Source organism: Acomys minous, assembly GCF_964271855.1.
Source record: "Acomys minous genome assembly, chromosome: 13".
Taxonomy (NCBI): Eukaryota; Metazoa; Chordata; class Mammalia; order Rodentia; family Muridae; genus Acomys; species Acomys minous.
This window is the reverse complement of record NC_140495.1, coordinates 70,807,173-70,828,160: the sequence shown is the minus strand read 5'-3', so window position 1 is coordinate 70,828,160 and position 20,988 is coordinate 70,807,173. Positions and strand designations below refer to the sequence as shown.

Genomic DNA, 20,988 nt, shown 5'->3' with positions numbered 1-20,988 from the left:
TTTCTGGGTTACTGAATATTAAGTTCACAGGAAAGCCTCCTAGTTCTCTCTGTCTCATTTTTAAAAGTCAAGCTGCTCAAGGTGACTCACCCCTGTAATCCTAACGTTCAAAAGGCTGAGGCAGGAGGATTGTTTGTTTTTTGTTTTGTTTTTTTTTAAATTGAGGCCAGTTTGGGAAACATAGTGAGTTCTAGCCTACCCTGGGCTTCCAAAGGAGTACCTGTCTCAAAAACAGACAAATAAATAATTACAAACTGATTAAGTTGTGATCTTACAGAATCTTACACAGAAAGACTGAAGCCAATGTGGCTCCTGAAACTGGTCTTTCTCTCCGTTCCTTTCTCTTTGGAAATTTCTTACTCCTCACTTTGGGAACTCCCAGACTGGCCTAAGAGAGTCTCAGCAAAGCCAGGCTGTTAGCACTGATCTTTTCAGATTTGACCCTTATCTTCCTAATCATTGAAGTAAAGCACGGGCTCAGAGCTCTCAGGTGGGAAATACAGAGGTGACGGGTGTCTCACTTACCTCCTTTACCGAACAGGGTTGAGCCAACCTGAAGTCCTGCTTGCATCTGGCAGCTTGCCGAGGCACCGCTTACCTCCTGACTGAGTCTGTCTTCTTCTCCCTTGCCTTGCAGGAACATTTTCAGATGTGTCTGTGTTCCCAGAAAGCCAAGCAGCGAAGAGGGAGGCCCAGAAAGAAACTGGTATTTCCTCTCCTTCCTGCTTTGGTCTGCTTTAAAAAAAAGTTTTGTTTGCTCCCAAAAGGCCTCTTGTATGATCGCCCACACACCGTGGGTTACTTCATAGAAGTCCTGTGTGTCTCGCATCGTTCAAAACCACCATAGGCTTGCAAACATACAGTTGTGACAAGCACGGAGCTTGGATGTCTGTCTTGCTTCATGGAATGCATTGAAACATCACACTTTGGCCAGAAAATACTTATTCAAACAATACTACTTGCCCTCCTATCTTTATCATACGAACTGAGATATTTACATTATTAAAACTGGCTGGAGGAGGGAAACAACCTCCCAAGTGTTTAAAGGGTTAAATTGAACTATTAAATTACCAATCACTTGACTATGGTAACGGTGATGGTAAAAAGGAAGCCTTATGCCAGATGGGCTCTCTACATATTTTTATGTATTTTTAACTTACTAGTTCTAACGCTACATGTATGAATACCACTGAGGGCAGGTGTGTGGTTTACACGTGGCACATAGCATGACACGGTTCCATCAGTTTCTTCTTATACAGAATATATAAATATATTTCATAATTTTCCCAAGTGTGATATGTTTCTACTGTGTGCTTAAAACATTTCTGAATCATATTGGTTCAGAATTGTTAAATAAACTATATTACCAGCTAACATTGATTGAGCAGGAGGAAAATATCAAGAGCATATAATAATGTCGCTATCCAGTTCAAAGCTTTACTAATGTGTCTCCAGATGCCTCCAGTGTTATTAATGGTGATCCTTTGAAAAGGGGCACCCTGCCTGCTCAGTCACTGAGGTAGTCAGTACAATGATCCTGTTAAATAAACCCATGCTCATACTTAAGAGTTTTAGCTTTTCATGAACTACTAGACCATGTTCGTCTGTCCGTTGGCCTCCAACAAGGCTTCTTCTTACTTATTTTCCTGGCCTTGAGTTTGTAGTTCACTGCCTAGATGCCATTCAGAGCAACATTCACTCTTCACCCTGATTAAATTCATGGCAGAAACTTAGGAGGGTGCTGAGCCTCATGTCCCTGTGCCTTCCGTCATGCCTCAGTTGCTCCGACCTGGTCTTTAAGGCCTCTTAATTCTGGCTACTGCCTGCTTTGCACTTTATTTTTTGTTCTATCCCACTGGGTACCACTACTTAAGGCAAGTGGGGCTGCTCATTAGCGGAGTACTGTGTGTGCTCTTATGGAGCTTGATTTTCTAATGCTTTTGTCCCCTTCAAATTCCTGCTGTGTTCACATGTGACTACTGTTCCCACTTTTTTAGTTTGATGTGTTTCTCAATTATATTTTCTCTGAACAGGGATGTTAGTGATGATTTTTTTTCTCTCTTTTTTTTTGAAATAACATCACCAGTTTTCAAACCTGAAAATATGTATTGCATTATATTGAAATGGTATGTGAGCAAAGATTATCCTACTTACAGGATATCTGATTCTGGTTTATTTCGAATCTCAAGTATTCTTGTCACAATTCCTTAAGCCTATTAGCCAGTAAGTAATTATTCATTGAATTATAAAATTTTCATCTTTGTTCCAAAATACATGGTGTAACAGACATAACCTGGGTTTTGCAGATGTTAGTGTTTATATGTTTTATTTTTGTTAAGCACATAATGCATGTATATAAAATCTAGATCTTGGGAGGTGTATACTTATTTAGAACTGTAGAGCATTTTGTATAGTCTAATATTTGACCTTCCCATTTATTCATTTTTTCTCATATTAACTTTGTATAGTTTTAGCTTGATTCTTAAGAATTCTCAATGCTTAGGAAAAAAAGTTTAAAAAGGAAACAAGGGAAACCACCTCACAATGAACTCTGGGATACGTGGCATTTATTTTTATCAACCTTTTCAAGGTGTCATGTACAAGCTTAAAGAGCAGTTGTTGCTACCAAAGTACAGTGTGGTGTGTAAAGGGTTAAATTTGAGGCTTAGCTGGGAAACTGCAGTTCAGGTCTTTGAGGAGACTATAGGAAAATTTAGCTCCACTCTTTCTACCATGGTCACTATTCACTGCTACTAAAGTACAAATGTACATATGCTTAACAAATGTTACGTTTAATGTATGGCCTGTGGTTGGTGTAGATCCACAGTTACATAGCGTGTTCAGTGCTCAGGTTTCATGCTCAGTTCTGCAAAATTAAATTAATGTATTAATTTTAATTCACTTTACAACTTGGTTATAGCCCCATCCCTCCTCTCCTCTGAGTCCCATCCTCCTTCCCTCTCCTCTTCCTCAGAAAAGGGGAGGCCCCTTCCCATCCACCCTGGCTCATCAGGGTCACATCAGGACTGAGCGTGTCCTCTTCCCCTGTGGCCTGGCAAGGCAGTCCTGCCAGGGGGAAGTGATCGAAAAGCAGGCATCAGAGTCCGTATCAGAGACAGCCCCTGCTCCCCTTACTAGGGGACCCGCATGAAGCCTGAGCTGCCCATTGGCCACATCTGTATAGGGGGCCTAGGCCCAGTCCATGCCTGGTGCTTGGTTGGTGCTTCAGTCTCAGCAAGCCCTTCGGGGCCCTGGGTAGTTGGCTCCGTTTGTCTTCTTGTGTAGCTCCTGATGCCTCCAGGTTCTTTCCTCCTCCCCACGGCCACCACTACCTTTCCATAAGACTCCCTATGCATCCTGTGACATAAGTTTTAAAGTATGGGTTGGTGACTTCTCATGTCCCCTGGAAGGCCATTGCTTTTCCTGCTGAGTGATGGCACTAACTCAGCTGCCCTGTACAGCCAACTCTGACTTTTATCCTCTTCTCACTTTTCTTCTCAAACTTGTGCCTGGATGCAGCTAAATCAGTGGCGGGAGACACGAGCATGGCGCTTTGCTCCTGGATGCTCCTCTCCTTTTCCTGTAAATCAGTTTCAGCATTTCAGGCAGAATAGCGAGCTGCGGAGCGAAAAATCGCCAAAGGGGCTCAGTGCCTACATTCATCAACTTCAAGCCAAACTATTTTTCTCCTTTAATATTTTAAATGTATTACCAGTAATTCTTGATGAGACTGACAGCGCAATAACATCTCCATTTTTCCCCTGGAGGGAATCTTTAATTGTTTTAAAAGGCAAAAACAATTGTTTTCTTATAAATGTATTTATTAAAATGTGCATAGATATAGTCAGCTGAGCTGTGTCGGCAGACACTGTAGCTGTGACTTGTCCGTGAGCTTCACTAGGGTGGGAGTAACAGTCTGATGATGGTGCTTAAAGTCTCTCCACAGACCACTGCAGCAGACTGGCTGCTTATAGTGAGCAGTATTTAATAGTATATTCTTTTTTTTTTAAGATTTATTCATTTATTTATTATTTATACAGTATCCTGCCTACATGTGTGTCTGCAGGCCAGAAGAGGGCACCAGATCTCATTATAGATGGTTATGAGCCACCATGTGGTTGCTGGGAATTGAACTCAGGACTTCTGGAAGAGCAGTCAGTGCTCTTAACCACTGAGCCATCTCTCCAGTCCCTAATAGTTTATTCTTAAACCTTTTAAAAAGACACAAAAATATTTCTCTCAGTTTGTCCCTTTATAATGTCCCTTATTTTATTAAAAAGCTAACAGGAGCAGTGAGGCAGTTCAAAGCAAGCAACACAACAGTAACTGGCCTTTTCTCCATGGATCAGCTTCTTTGTATAGCCTGGATTGCTTAGTCATTCAGTTGTTTACACGGGACCAACTCCATGGATCCTCACAGCCTTTGCCTTATTATTTTTTTATATTTCCTCCCCCCTTTTACCCACTCAGTTCTTTCTAAAACCATCGAGACTATTTGGCTAGTTATCAGAAGTATTAAAAACAACAAACAAGGCTGGAGAGATGGCTCAGTGGTTAGAAGCATTGGCTGCTCCTCCAGAGGACCCAGGAATGAATCAAGCACCCACAGGGCCACTTGCAAATATCTGTGACTTCAGTCCCAAGGGATCTGATGTCCTCATCAGGATTCTTTGGGTGCCAGGCATGCATTTGATGCACAATCATATATGCTGGCAAAATAAGATGTAAAATATTTTACACACGTAAAATAAGAAAACAAAATTTAAAACACAAAAACCAGCAGACTTATTAATATTTCTTTAAAAAGACCTCAAACCTTATAAGAAAATATTTTTAGGCATATAGGAATCCGAGATAAAAGTCAAAGTACATTCAGGCACAGTGTATGTTTGTAATTCCAGTACCATGGAAACAGAAGGATTATTGAAAAGAAGAAGGAGGAGGAGGAGGGGGAAAGGGAGGAAGAGAAGGAGGAGGAAAAAGAAAGTAGTTCAAGTACAAATAATTTATTGGAAAAGCAAAGGAACTGTGAAAAAAATAATAAGAATATATGTTAATTTTTAAATGGTAAAGGGTCTAACCTTAAAGCATAGCAAAGATTGCATGCCTTAAAGCAACAGCAGATCACTGTTTCACAGTACTACAGGCTGGAAGTCAGAAATAAAGGCATCAGCAGGAATATGCTCCAGCAAAGGGTCTCGGGAGACTATGCCACATCACTTTTCTAGCTTCTGTTAGTCTCACCTTCCCCTTGCCTTGGGGATATAGCTCTCGAGCCCTCTGCTGTCACAAATTGCTCTTCCTGTGCATTTTCACACCATCTTCTCTCTGTATGTGTTGCCACTGTGGCTAAATTTATCTCATGTATAAAAGTCATAATGGATTAAAATCCACCCTAGCAATCTCAATTTAACTTGATTAGTTTACAAAGACTGTGCTTTCAAGGAATATTATATTTGGTGCCGTGGGTTAAAATTCCTTCATGCTTTCTTTGGGGACCCAGTGCAATGCGTAGTAACCAGTAAGGAAAGGAAGACAAAGCCTGCAGTAGTTAATTACAGTAAAGAAAGACTGGGGGCAAGAGTCCAGCCTACTCTTCAGTTATCCCACTAAAGCAGAAAGCCTGTAGGGTATATATTTATGAGCTCCCACTAGTCATGATGGAGGGAATATTGATTCCTTTACTTCATAACTGTTCTGAACTTCAGGCAAATAGTCTTCAGAAAGCAAAGACCTGCAAAGTGGTGGGAGCTGGAAATCTTGGGCCACACCGAATTTAATAGAAGGAGCTATGGTACAAATGAAAGCAGCATCTATGATAATACACATAACAGTCTGTCTGTAAGAAAGCATGTAGCGCAGATGTGCTGAGGTCAGTAAGATAGCATGTAGCCTGGCTGTGCTGAGGTCCGTAAGAAGGCATGTAGCCCAAATGTGCTGAGGTCAGTAAGATAGCATGTAGTCCAGCTGCGCTGAGGTCAGTAAGAAAGCATGTAGCCCGGCTGAGCTTAGGTCAGTAAGAAGGCATGCAGCCTAGATGTGCTGAGGTCAGTAAGAAAGCCTGTAGTCCAGCTGTGCTTAGGTCAATAGGAAAGCATGTAACCCAGCTGTGCTGAAGGTCAGTAAGAAAGCATGTAGCCTAGATGTGCTGAGGTCAGTAAGAAAGCATGTAGCCCAGATGTGCTGAAGGTCAGTAAGAAAGCATGTAGCCTAGATGTGCTGAGGTCAATAGGAAAGCATGTAGTCCAGCTGTGCTTAGATCAGTAAGAAAGCATGTAGCCCAGATGTGCTGAGGTCAGTAAGATAGCATGTAGTCCAGTTGTGCTGAGGTCAGTAAGAAAGCATGTAGCCTAGATGTGCTGAGGTCAGTAGGAAAGCATGTAACCCAGCTGTGCTGAAGGCCAGTAAGAAGACATGTAGCCCAGATATGCTGAGGTCAGTAGGAAGGCATGTAGCCCAGATGTGCTAAGGTCAGTAAGAAGGTATGTAACCCGGATGTGCTGAGGTCAGTAAGAAGGCATGTAACCCAGCTGTGCTGAGGTCAGTAAGAAGACGTGGGCTGCAGAGATGGTTCAGTAGTTTAGAGCATTTTCTTCTCTTCAGGAGAGGAAGAGTTCAGTCTCTAGCGCTGAAGTCAGGTGTCTCACAGTGACCTGAAACTCCAGCTCTTTTCTGGCCTTCATAGGCATGTGCACATGGAGCATGCATTAACCTGAACTGGACTTTGGGAGATCTGCAGGAACTGATGAATATGACCATCACATAAGCTAAGCAAGGAAGCAGTAAGGACCAGGGTCTGTGTAAAACTGCCTTGAGGTCTGTATATGGCAGAGGAGAAAGGAAGCCTTCACTCTGTGGAGTGGCTGAAGAAGAAGTGTTCCTGTGGGCTTACCTTTCCTCTGGGTGAAAAAAATCTACATTTTTAATGTGCATTTTTATAACTTGGCCACGAACTATTTCCCAGATCCCCTCTCTGTGTTCATTTTCTTTTGGTTTCATTTGTAAAAACTAAAATCATGATGTGTTTCCCATAAGCTCTACATCAAATACTGAAGGACAAAATTTAGTTTTCTCTGAGTTCTGATTACCATATAGAAATTAATTAAATATAAATATATATTGAAGGATGCTGTTTCCCAAACATGGTCTCTTTTTGAGATTTGAACCACAACATTTTTGAAAGGACCTGAGTTAGCCCATACCTTCTGGTCACTTGGAATCCATCAAATCCTCTCGGATGTAAAGTGCATACACACCGTTTTAAAGCTTCTAGATCATAAGCCTTTTTTTGTTCCAAATATCATGTAAATAACATGCAAACCTGTAAATGGCAGAGCTTGAGATTTAATCTTCTTGAAGCAAAATTCCTTGTCATTGTTTTGTTCTTCCGAGAAATGTTAATTTGCCATCTTGCATTTCCTTCCACTCCAAACTGTCTGTAGGTCTCTGGGCACTGTCTTCTCAGGAAACTCTTCATACTCTGGGCTTCTTCATCAAGCAAATGTCTGTGTGGTATTTCTTCCCATTTGATCTTCCATGGCCCCTGTCTCTTGCTTATTCCTTTAAGGTCACTGTAATTCCACTCTGATGACACAAACCTCACCTATTTCAAGCTTGTTAAAAATCCTTCATAGTCCAGAGATGAAACTCAGAGCAAGGACCACATGGGGTTGGTCTTGTCATCATTGTAGCTCTGGTGTAGTCCTAGAAATATAGGAAGAGGTTAGCAAATTGTCATAAAGAAGTGAGAGGATCTGTGCTGGGCAGGCAGCCTAGTGCTTAAGGGGGTTTCACTTCTGGTGGTTCTCAGCCACCTGCAACTATAGTTTAGGGTAGGACCACCTCTTCTGGCCTTTATGGGCACTTACACACATGATCGTAGTGCTTGCACACATGCATGAACACATGTGCATATGCACACAGTGTATGAGAGCAAAATTGAGAGAGAGAGAGAGAGAGAGAGAGACAGACAGACAGACAGACAGACAGACAGACAGAGACAGAGAGGGGTGGTAAGAGGAAGATGGAGAGAAGAAGCTGGGAAGAAGAGAGGGTGAGGGGGAAGGGGGATGAAATGAAGGAAGAAGAGAGAAAGAACAATAGGAAGGAAGGGGAGGGAAGCAGAAGGAAGAGAGGAGAGGGAAAGGAAGGCTGTGACAAGGATGGACTGATGGAGGCAAGGAACCAAGGTGTGAGGTGGAGGGGGCGGTGGAGACAAGGAGGGAAGGAAGCAGAGTTGGTCCAAATGAAGGGAAAGAAATGAGTCTATTTGGTAAGAAGCTGAAAATGAAAGATTCTGGCAAACAAAGACGCCAAACGTCTTTTCGTTCTCTAGATGATAAGTTACATATGTGTGTATGTGTAAGTAGGTATGTACATATGTATATGTGAGGATATGTTTAATGTGATATCAAGGCATGGTGGGCCCTGAAAGACCACCCAGGAGTCTTTTGTATAAATACAGGTGTGAAGTTTTGTTTGAAAGCATGTTAAAATGATGAATTCGCCTTAAGGCAAGTGTTTAGACATTTAATGTCTGTGCTATGTTCTTCCTTGCACTAGTAAATGCCTTTTGTAGACATGTGTTTGTTATAATGTAGGTGTGCTGCAAATGCATCTTTAAAATTATACTACTTTATAGCAGCAAGAACACTGTTATAAAGATATTTATTTCAGGTACTGTTGAAACTATTGTTAATATGGTAATAAGATATATAAAGCATTCTCTAGTGAAAGACCCAGGACCATCCTCTACACTTTACATGGATTAGAAAAGTCAAGGTCTGATTAGTAAAGTCATTTTACATGAATTAGAAAAGTCAAGTCACAACTGGCCTGAACATGAGAATAGTTCTGTGGTTTTGAATGGCCACCCAACTCATCTGCACCCAAGATGACCAGTAAATTGTCAGAAGAAACAATTATTTTATGAAAACTTGCATCCTTATCATAGCCACAGAAATACACTGATAGCACATGAAAAGCATTAGTGCTGCTTAATTTTACAAGTAAAAAATTATAGGAGCCACCTAAAACCCCTTTTAAATTATATTTCAGAAGTATTGCTTGTAATGCTAATTCTAAAATATTTCTGTAATATTTAATTCTTTCAGAAACTCGCACAATGAATTTTGATCACATTCACTCCACCCAACTTATTCCAATTCTACCTTTTGCATTCTGGCTTCTTTATCCACACCCCACCCAACTTCAGGGTCTCCCTCCTTTTCCTCCCTTTCTTTAAACCCATAAAGTCTTGGGTATGAGGTCTCTGATGTGTCGTCAACCTCCACGAGGCGCACTGACTTCCCCTCTCCCTGCTGCTGTCAAATACAGACAGCTCCTCAGCTACAGATGTGTCCACCTCCCACCCTTTAGATTGGGATTTTCATCTGTCTTGAACGTGCAAAGGTCTTGTACAGGCTGTCACAGCTGCTGTCAGTTCAATCCTGCAACTCCCCCGTCCCTTGAAGCTATCCACTACCTAGGCCTCCGAGGATCACTCTCGTCCCTCTTTCATAATGACACCTGAGTCTTGGGAAGATGACGGTTAATATAGATGTCTCATGTAGGGCTGAGTGCTCCACCATCTCTTGTTCTCTGCACAGTGACGGACTGAGGGTCTCCATGTCAATTGTCATCCACTGCAGGAAGAAGCTTCTCCGATGACAGTTAGCTGGTCTCCGATCTATGGGTCAATGCATTTTTGGCTTTTTCTTGTTTCCTCCTTTTCCAGAAAAAAAAAAAAGAAAGAAAAAAAAAAGAAAAAAAAAGAAAGAAAGAAAGAGAAAGAAAAAGAAAAAAAAAAAAGGAGACAAAATCCAAAATTCTAATAGCATATAGAAACAATAGTAATCAAATAATACCACACATTCATAGACAGTTTACTTTTATTGCATGTACTTTTTCAGGAATTTAACCTTTATTAGCAACCTTATGAAGAGGATTTGGTGCTCTGTGTGTCTTTGCTTATGGCGTACAGACATTATGATACTCATTTGACCACAAGAGATAAGCGACAGAACCTACGTTACAGTTCAGCTTTTCTGAGTGAAGAAGTTACGCTTCTAATCAGACACAAGTATTTATAGTTGTTGGTAAATAAATACTTGCAGAGCTGGAGTCAGAAATGATGCTCACAAAGAAACAATAGAGTGAACAGCTGATGAGTTCTGGGTTCAGGGGCTGATATTGATAATCCACCTGGATTTACAATGTGCTGGAATTATGCCAGGCTTATGTAGAGGAGCAAGAAATAATTTTGTTCTTAAGAGTAGCTTTGCATATGCTGAGGAAAACCATGGAAAGAATCAGATTACTGTAAGTGTGGAGACAGCCCCTCCCCCCATTCCTGGAGATATTTGGGTGTGGTTAAGATATGTAGAAGTGTGATAAATGATTCATTATCTTCTTGCATATTTATAGACCACAGTGTTCCCTTTAAGTCTGCCTTTATCCAAGATAACACTATTTGGCATCTTTAATTATTTTCATTGCTTTCCAGGTATCAGGTACCATGCCTTGGTGCAACTTTTCTTAGCATTTCAGTGGCTGTAAAATCAGAATCCATCCATCCCTCCCTCGCTCCCCCACCCATCTCTCTGATTATATTCATTACTACCTTTAGATCTCAGTCAATAGCCAAGATTGTCTTGACATGCGTTTTCAGTCTTTCCACTCACTAAATCTACTTAGATTTTTTTTTCCACCAGGTAACTCATATATGAGTGAGGTTGTGTATACGTAAACTACTTAGGTCCTTCTGTTTGTGTGTGTTCGTTTGTTTTTAGTATGGTCTTCTTCTGCACTTCAAGAAAGGAAAAAAAAAAAATCATCCTACAGTTCTAGTCCTGATTTCTCTTTTGTAATGGGCCCAGTCTTAACTGTTAGAACAATATAAACATTAAATACAATGTGAATATATATGCCTGCCTGGGCCTGGTGAATTGCATTCCACTTGTCTCACGTAATTGCTTACTTACATTCTCCATTTAGAAACCCAGTAGGCATCACAAACCCTATACGTTCGCCATGCGCCTCCTGAGTTTTCTCCTTCAAGTAAGCAACCTTTGATTCTACAATATCCAAAATTTACCCTGATGCTGAGGTCAAAATTTTATGAATCATTCCTCTGTCATCTCTTCCATTCATGTTTTCCATTCAATATGCGAGTAAATTCAATGAGTTCTATTTTTAATAAATCCTGAATATGAGCATTTTAAAAAAATTTTTCATGGCTAAGAGCCTATTTTATGTTTATTCACCCAGGATACACCTTTTGGTTATCCTGACCTGACTTTTGACCCAAATTGTATTTTTTTATTTTTCCTCCTGGTGACAACAGCCAGTGGTACGGTGTTTGTCTCTCACTCATGCATTCCTTCACTTAGATACTCTGGACAAGTTCCGCCTCAGCAATGACAAAGTCGGTTTAATTCAGCACCAGTGATGTGCTCTGCAGTGCTGGGCACATAGTGCATCTTATGCCTTATACTGATGCCGATGCTCCTCACCTGGCCTTGCAGGCACGCAGTCCCATTCATCTAGAACTTGCCAAAGAGACAGGAAAATTCTGTGCTTACTTTTCCCTATGCTTGGGGATTTTCCCTGTAGATATTTCTATGGTTTACGGCCTATTCTGTTTGCTTCTCTGGTAAAATTAATTTGCTTATGTAAGGGTACAGTCAATTTTTAAAGAATAATTTATCTATAAAAGCCCTCCCACGTACCCAGTGGTGCTCCAACCTTATTCTTTGCAACTATAGCCTTTATTGTTTGTTATGCAATGTGTTTATATTTTATATACTCTTTCCTGATCAATAATGTATATCCCTTAAATTTAAGGATTTTGTTACATTCACCATAATATGCCCAGTGTCTACAGTCATTCCTGGCACATGGGACATTTTAGACATGGTTTAATCAGGAAAGAATTTGATCAATAAAATAACCCATCATACAACCTCAGTGTCCTGAGTCCTCATGTGTGTTAACTATTACATTATGCCCTCTTTCAATTGTGCTCATTGGAAATGCACACTTATGATAGTCTACATTGATATAGATACAGTGTGTTCTTAAGTTATGTGAGCATTCCTCATAACATCTATGAAGACATCGCTTTCATTTCACGGGTGAGGGAAGTGAGAGCTCAGAATGATTGCCGGGCCATACGAAATCTTATCATCAAGAAGCTGCAAAACAAACAAACAAACAAGCAAACAAACAGGCAAAGAAACTGCTTTGACCCAAGTTATTCTCTCCAATTACCACTGGCATTAGAAAAACAATGAGGTGATTTAAATCAAACTGTACCCCTCAAAACAGGGAAAGAGTTGATTTGGCTGATAGCACGGCTCAGAATTTGACTTCTCTCATACTATATAATATTCATGCCTAGAAAAAAGATTAAAAAAAAAATCTAGAGAGTCCAGGAGACTACTGTTTGATCTATAATATATAACATTTAGGAGCTAGACATACTTTAACATTTAGTGATATTTTACTCTACTCCACTTGACGCCATCGTTATTGGAAAGAATCTTCCCTTCATTTTTCTTCATTTGAGATTATAATTTTTTTCGATTAATTTTTCCCACTTGCAACTGTGGCTGGCTACTGTGCAAGCCAATTGAAAATGATTTGCTTCCTAAAATTCAACATGTTTTAAGATGAGAAGATACAACCCTTCCTTTATCTTAGTCATTAATCGGAGACCTGTTCAGTTGTCCTTAGAGGCAGAAAACTGTTTCAGGAAGGCAAGTAAATGGCAATAAATATGAGAGAAGTGAAGAGAGGGGGAAAGCGAATCCAAGAGTAATAGTTTAGTGACAGGGGAGGGGTGGAGGGTGTGATATTCAGAATAACAGCAGGACCAGCAAGATACATAGGAAGAGGAGGGGCCTGTGACAGATGGGGAGAGGGTGCCCTGAACCTATAGGAATGTTTGAAAGAGCCTGAACTGAAGCAAGCAGAGGATGAAGAAGGTTCCAGAAGTAATGATGGCTAATACAGAGAGCACTAGACAGTGAACTGTTTGGGAGCAGTATAATTAATGGGGTACAATGGAGGCTAACCATGGTTGTCACAGCTAGGGAAGTAGATGCAATGCTGACATGCCCTGGAAGCCTGACTTTAAAACTGCACCAAGTTGCAGGGAAAATATGAAGTTGGACATGTTTTTTTCCTGCTCCCTTATTTTCCTCTTCTGACAGATTCATGTGGCCTCTTAAGGTTCTTGCTGTTCCTAGTGGTACTGTGGATGGGGGATCTGAAATAGCCACAGCTTCTGTGGTGACATTATAAATGAGGGATGGTGGGTGAATGCCCTAAAGAGACCAAGATCTTGGATACTCCCCGGGCAGTTTTCCTAGTTGAGTTCCTTTGCACAGTGTGTAGGGACCAACTAAACCATGCCCGTAGTAGAGATCATGTGGAGATTCCCTGAGGTCACTGCCCCTCTGCAGGTTAGTGCTATGGTGAAGACAAAATGAAAGATGCCTATCAGCCTTTCTCACACTTGCATGGTTGCTTCAACTTCTTTCATGAGTAGGTCTTGTTTCCCAAAGTACACACATTAGCATTGCCCGTCCTAGAGCCTGCACACCGGAGTTCATAAACGTCATTCTCACTGATGCTCAGGAGAGATGTGGCTCTTTCTTTTCACAATGTCTCTGAGCATGGCAACAGCCCACATGAGAGTTGAAAACACAACTCTGACTCAGAAGAGTCAGAGACCAAACCTTTTTTTGCTTCTGTTTCTGATTCAGAGTCAATTCAGTTTCATTTCTCGTGTATATGTTAGGGTGAGATGGGGTGCAGATGTATATACAGAATACCAAGGATTATTTTTAATTTTATGCAGGTTGATTTTTTTAAATCTTTGATTCTGGGTGATATGGTATTAACCCTGGGGTTTAGAGTTAATTGAGGAAAAGATGTTTTTAAAACTGCATTCCAACTGGAAAAGTGCATTAAGGCAAGTGCAATTCTTATGCATCCTTGTGTTCTCAGTACTTAATTATAAGAGCAGTGAAGGCATTCTGTGAAAGAAATGTAGAAATTTTTGTTTCCAAAAATATCCAGTTTGAGAACTAGTGCCGTAGGTAAGAAATATCCAAAAGATTAACATTCCCGAGACTCCTGAACCACTGAACTAGTTTTGAGGGGGGTCAGTGCCCAGCATATATGTTTTACCCTTCCTCAGTCAGATTGTGACAGGCTGGGAATGCAGGAGGTTTCTTAGTGCACACCAAGGGCCTCTGATAGAGTTCACACCACTGGTAATGACATAGCATCAGCACACTGTGGAGAGTTCACACCACTGGTAATGACGTAACATTAGCATACCGTGGCCCTCAGGCGAGATCCAGCCCACTCTGTGAAGCTTGAGAAACACAGATGACCTTTATATATTGAAGTGATTGAAGAAAACCACACGAGAGACAATGCTTTTTCTTTTTTTAACATGGGAGTTACGAGCAATTTAGATTTTTGTGTTTCCAAATGTGGTTGTTAGGACAGGGCTGCTCTCCTTTGCTGAATGTTCAAGTGGCTACTTTCGCCTGACAATGGCAGTTAATCAAGACGGGGGGAAAAAAAAGATGGCCTGCAAATCTTGATACGTTTAAGAGACCACCCTTAACAGGAAAAGTTTCTGTTTTGCTGTAATAAGGAAACGGCCACTACATTTTCACACATAGTATTACTAAGAAATAACTGAGGTTTTCATGTCCATTATAAACAGTCTTGTCAGGATGGAGATGTGGGCCATATCTGGCAAGACAACATGTGGTAGTAAAAATAGCAAAAAATATGGTAATTCAAATAAGACAACCATGTAATGATGAGCAATCTAATTTTTTTGATATCTGAAAAATGATACAATGTGTTTAGTGGACAGTAAGTTTAAGTATATATTAATTGTATGATTATGAACAACAGAAACTAATGTGATATAGAGCTAGTTATAAACAAATATATGGTATATAAAATGTGGAATGGTAAGAACGCACCTTAATAATTTATTCCGGTTCAGGCTGTCCTACTTTCATAATGGAATAGATATCCGAAGCATTTTTAGCGAGACTATCAGGATGGCAAAGGGAGATGAAATCATGCCAAATGACAAATGACTTAGCCTGAAGGAAAAGATTTGGAGGGGACACAGCAGGGAGCAGTTTTCAACTATTTGGATGAGTGTCGTGTGGACAAAGGATTTAGTTTACTCCTAATGAACCAAAAGGTTAAAGCCACTTATCCCAATGGAGAGCAGAGGGACACGAGACTTGATATAAAAATGCCGACGGTAATTACTGCAAGTAATAGAGTTACATGTCTGAAAAGATATCTTTATAACTTAAGGACGCCATATGAAGACCTTAACAAAACTGTCGTCGGGGTGTTGCTGATGTAAATACATCTCCCTCCCTGTAGCGTGTACCTCAGAGTATCTGCCTTGCTGAGTTAAGTTGTACGCTCAATAGAATAATCATTAGCATCAGCAATTTGCAGAGCACCAGTTTTTAGTCTGTTTTAGTCCAGTGCAAAGGAGACCTTTCTGGGGAGGGACAAAGAAAGGAAGTTTATGCAAAATATATCAATACAGAAAACACCAGGGCGAATGGTGTATAAGCTCAGATTCTATTGTTATAAAGAAGATTGTATCTGTGGTCGTAGAAAGATGCTGAGAGCTAAATGGAGCTTAAGAGATGGGCTTCAGTTTGAATAGGTAGGCATAAGGCAAAGGGGTTCTACGTAGTGAGAGCAGGGTGAGCAATTATCAGGAGAGTAGACAATAGGTACAGATGATGGAGAGGAAAGAAATACTTGCACGAGCAGCTCTCATCCATTATGTATGCAGCACTGAAGGAACATGCACTGTCAGAAGCCAACTTGAAGCAAGGTAAAAAGGGGTTACAGAGACGAAGCGCAGGACTCCTGCCCTGAAGGATCTCCTGGTCTTGTAATGGGAAAATCAATGTCAACACCCTTCTACAGTAGCTCAATTTCTGAGCAGTTCCTCAGAAAAAAATGAATTACTGGAAATCTCTTGGCCTATATTCATCCCATTTAAAGGGTTACTCACACCCATTCAACAAATACTGTGCGTGTACATTGTTTCTACTGTTGTGTAAAATAAAATGCACACTCATACTGATCAGACTAGAGGCCAAGAACAATTTTGTTGTTGTTGCTGTCCTTACTGCTTGTTTCTTTAAGAAGTGTAACGCAGTAGTCACAGTTTGAATACTTTAAAGGGGGAATATCAAGATGTAAATATCTTTCTGGGTATTCATAAAGGCATTTAAGAGCCATGCCTGTGAAGAAAGTGCCACGGTGGGCGCACTCTGTACACCTCTTTAAACCTGGCCTGCTTTCTAGATTTGCATTTGCATTTTTTTTGTCACCCATTCCAACTTCTGTTTGTTTTGTTTCTGTGTTTTAGCACCTGCATAATTTAGGCTGGAAATCTCATCCTTTGTGTCCCTGCTCTTGTCACTCTAAATGTCTCTTGTTGTGTGAATCAGTATTGGTTCTTCATACAAATAAAATGCAAATCATATCCTTGCCAGAGCTAAGCACTTATCTCAACGAAATCAGAACAAATACTTGAAGGTTAAAACTGAGATTCATTGCTAGCAGAATAAAGAGCAAAACACTGAATGCAACATGAATTTTCTACTGAGATGAATTCAAATTACAAGCCAAAAAAACTCCATAGAGATAAAAATACATCGCACGCCAAGTGATGGATTTTGAACTGCAAACCACATATCAGACTCAGTTCTCAACCATTTTTCTTTCCTATGAAATTTAAAACTGAGCATCTGATTGCTTCTCACTGCTAAGAAATTCCCATATTTAATTTCACCAAGAAAGCATGTTAACTCTGGTGTCCAGATCAAATGGCAGTCTGAAAGAAATGTTTTTCCCTGTCAATCATGTTGAATCCATCTTTCTGCTGGTCAGGGAGTGGTCTTGGTGAATTTAAGCTCTGCTCACTTGACTGTACTCGGGACTACAGTCCCTCTTCTGTTAACTCTGTAAATATGTCTATGTTCATGAAGTTGCTTTGATTCATAAAATAAAAATAAAAATCATAATCTATAGTTTCTTTAAACTATTTGTCTTAGTTAGAGTTTTGTTTTTTTATTTTTTAAATACGTTTATTTCACTACACATTTATAAAACAAACTATGTACAGCAGGGAGAACCATGTGACAAACATGAGTTCTATAAATGTTGCATTCATAGTGGTTTGACTATTTGTATTTGTCCAGCTTGAAGTAAACATCTTCCCTGTCTTGTTGGGTCTAAATTTCTAAATGAAATTCAGTGTCTATCCTATCTCAACTCTAATAACTTAACTTCTTTATCTTGATCTAAAAAAGATCTTATCCCCTAACCAACTAAACTTGATTGTAAAACTATACTGTCTGGCCTTTAATGCCCCTCAGAAACTTGGAAAAGAATAAAATTTAAATCCCTGAGTGAACCAGCAGTGCGGGTTAGCAGCTTCCAAAATGAACAAGTTGACTTAGAAGGTTTACCGCCTGAGCAGGCACCGAACACTCTCTATAACGTTGGAGCCCCATCTTTGGCTTTCTGGCCCTATATCTCTGCCAGACTTATTCACAAGGCAGGAACTATTGAGAACTTGTTTAACCCTGTCTTGGCAGAGTGAGGCCTTTGACTCTGCCTACATCTAACCTGTCCGTTTTTAGGCAGAATTCTGTTTGTGGCAGGAACAAGGTTAGTTAGGGTTTTTTATTGCTGTCGCAAAACACCGTGACTGGAAAGCAAGTTGGGGAGGAAAGGGCTCATGTGACTTATGCTTTCACATCATGTCCCATCACTGGAAGAAGTAAGGATTGGAACTCAACCAGGGCTGGAACCTGGAGGTAGGAGCTGATGAAGAGGCCATGGAGGGTTGCTGCTTACTGGCTTGCTCCCCATGGCTTTCTCAACACGCTTTCTAATAGAACCCTGGGTCACCCAGCCCAAGGATGGCACCACCCATCATGGCCTGGCCCTCCCTCCTTCATGGATCACTAATTGTAAAAACGCCTCACAGCTGGATCTTACAGAGGCATTTCCTCCACCAAGGCTCCCTCCTCTCATGTTATAGACATGTCAAGCTAATACAGTTGTATTCTCCCTTATGTTTCCAGCAACGTAAAATGACTTCACATCATAAATGATAAAAAAATTCTACCACGAGGTCCATTCTTTTAGACTAGATATTTAAAATATCCAAAAATAAATAGATAAATAAAGTAAAATATCTACAAAAATAGGGGGAAAACAGGAAATTAGGGCTCTCTTTTTTCCAAAAATGAAATAAATATTTTGGAAAAAAAAAACCTCAAGTTAATTTTGTTTATTTTTTAATGTCAGGATGTCAGTAAGATACATTTTCAACATTATATGAGTTCCTTGTGAGTGTATGAGCTGTTTGTTTATTCATCATTTAATAAGTACTTTCAACGGAGGCCAATCTGCTAATACTGTGACTTGAGGTGTTGGTGTAAAATGTGTTATGTCATAATCATAACTGTCCCATGGTGCATGTGACTTTCAGGCTGCCAGTTGAACACACTGTACAGAGCCTTTCTCTTAGCTTATTTCATTTTAATACACAATAAACTGCTGATATCACCCCATTTCAAAGATGAGGAGACTCAGCATTAGCTCAAGCATCCATAAAAAGCTATCATTTATTTCCTGGTCCTGGAAGCTTCCAGAATCTGAGATCAAAACTGTAGGAACAAGGAAACCCACCAACTTTGTTCCCTGGTGATAAATAATTCTATTCTTAGCTTACAGGGAGCTCACCACCTCATCAGGTGGTCGCATAGTGGAGAAACAGAATCCAGGTTTCTTTTCTCCATTATACGATGCTTATTACATCAACACAGGAAGGATGCTAATACAGGACATCATCTAAACCTAATTGCTACCCAAATTCTCTACCTCCAAGCACCATAGCATTGGAGATTAAGGCTTCACCATACAGCTTTTGGGAGGGACAAACATAATAGTCCATAACATCAGAGTTTAACGAGTTAGAATAACTTGCTTAATGTTGCAGAACTAATACTGGTTAGAGCTAAAGTATGCTCCAGAGACGCGCTGTAATAATTCTTTCCATTGCTGTAATGACTACAAATATCATCAATTGGAAATTCCTTTCACCACAAGCACTCTTTCAAAGAAATCTGTAGCTCCTATCCCTCCTGGTCTACCTAACCGACAGTCTGTTCCCTCACACAACAGATGGATTTTTCTTAAGCTCTCCACCTCATCATTTCATTCTGTCATTCAAGACCCTGTGGTAAGCTCCCAGCCTGCTCAAGGGAAAAATCAGAAGTTTGTGTGGTTCTCAAGCCTCCCTGACGTCATTTGTTGGTGACCTCATCAACATCCCCTCTCCTCTCTATCTTTTCCACCTTTACTCAAGCTTTATTCTGTCCAGGTTTTGACCTTATCCCTCTGTCTGCCAGGAATCCTGTTCCCAAGGCAGGCCAAAGGACATTTGTTGGGCCTTTCGGATTCCACTATGTAGTAAAGCATTCCTCGTCGTCTTGTTCATATAGACTTGCTTACCTCTGCCAGTGGCTGGCTTCCATTTTCTTCTGATTGCCTCATAGCCCCGAGAACTGCCTGATCTTTCTCTGTTGCGTGCTTTTTCCTGGAAACATATCTTAGCACTGGCCAATCCTAGTTGGAACAACTTTTCTTATGAGCAAAGAATTCTGTTTGTGTTTATGTAACCACTTGGCTTGTAGTAAATGCTCAGTCATTATTTATTGAATTGACGAATTAATAAGTGATGGGCCTAAGTGGCCTAGCTTTATCCCTCTTGTAAAAATAGAGGAACTTAGTGTAGAGGTGCCAAGAGGTTTCACTGTATGAGATGCAAGGCCATGACTCCAAATCAAGTCTTCTATTTTAATGTGGTATTTCCCTATCCTGTTTTATAGGAAGAACACGTATCCTCCTGAAAGAGGAAAGTGGTAAAAGGAAACTAAGATTTATTGAGTATCCAAACTGTGGCAGATTGTGCACCAGTGTTTTCTATGTTCCTAGGAGGTAGCAATTATTATTCTCAGGTTATAGAGGATGGAAATAAATCTCAGAGAAAAGAAGCTTTTTCTTGTTATGTCCATGCAACTGGTGACAGGCTTTGTTAAAATCTTATCTTTTGTTTGGTGGGAATATCTTTAAGCAAGGCATGGGGACCACAGAGCTTTATTGAAATACTTCTTCTCTAGGCAGCCATTCTGAAATGAAAGGGAAAGGATGGTTTCACTTAGATTATAAAGGAGTTCTGTAGAATTTTCAAAAGACACTTTTACCTTGCCTCATGCCTTTGATGGTCTGTTTTTTTTTCTTTTTTTATGGCAACATCCAAAGCTAAAGCAAACCCCAGATAGCTGTGTTTTGAAGGAAATCTGTTTATGAAAGCTATAATAATTCATGCGTCCTCCCCTAGAGCTGAGGGCATTTCTAAATGAAGCCCAAAATCTGATCAGTCGGTGACGCTCAGTTTGTGTGGTTAGAGCAGCCTTTAAAATATCTTCACGCAGATAATCTAGAAAGGTGAGCAGCAGGACGCATGCAGTGACAAATCAGCAGTGCTTCCAGCCAGGGTACTTAAATTATTTTTAGGCAGGAGACATACTGAACACACCAGGTTTTAGATGTGAGTAATTAATGTGAAATGGTGCCTCTCCCTTTGCATGTAGTTACACCGAGCCTGCTTTCCTTCTCTCTCTTCTTAGAGTCAATATCTGGTACTGCACCTATTTATCATCCTTACTACAGACCAGCCATTTACTAGGAAAAGATTTTCTTGCTAAGTTGGCCAGGCTGCATGCCTGACTTTACAGAACTAGTATTAGCTGAAGCAAAGATGCCCAGCACTCACTATGTAGGGCTCTGCCAGTCTCTGATGCTACGCTCTAAGGCCTGGGTTCCCCTAGG

At 40.4% G+C, this 20,988-nt stretch overlaps 1 protein-coding gene across 29 annotated transcripts in view; it reads left to right on the top strand.

Moving 5' to 3' along the window:
- RIMS1 (regulating synaptic membrane exocytosis 1) overlaps positions 1-20,988 on the top strand; it is a 487,053-nt gene that overhangs the window by 165,603 nt on the left and 300,462 nt on the right. For 24 of the 29 annotated variants that reach the window (XM_084753101.1, XM_084753071.1, XM_084753070.1 and 21 more), the window contains one exon: positions 638-706. The exons of the other annotated variants lie outside the window; for them this stretch is intronic. In XM_084753101.1, coding sequence (XP_084609227.1) covers positions 638-706 — 69 coding nt within the window. The remainder of the gene's footprint in view (positions 1-637; positions 707-20,988) is intronic. 29 annotated transcript variants of the gene reach the window in all.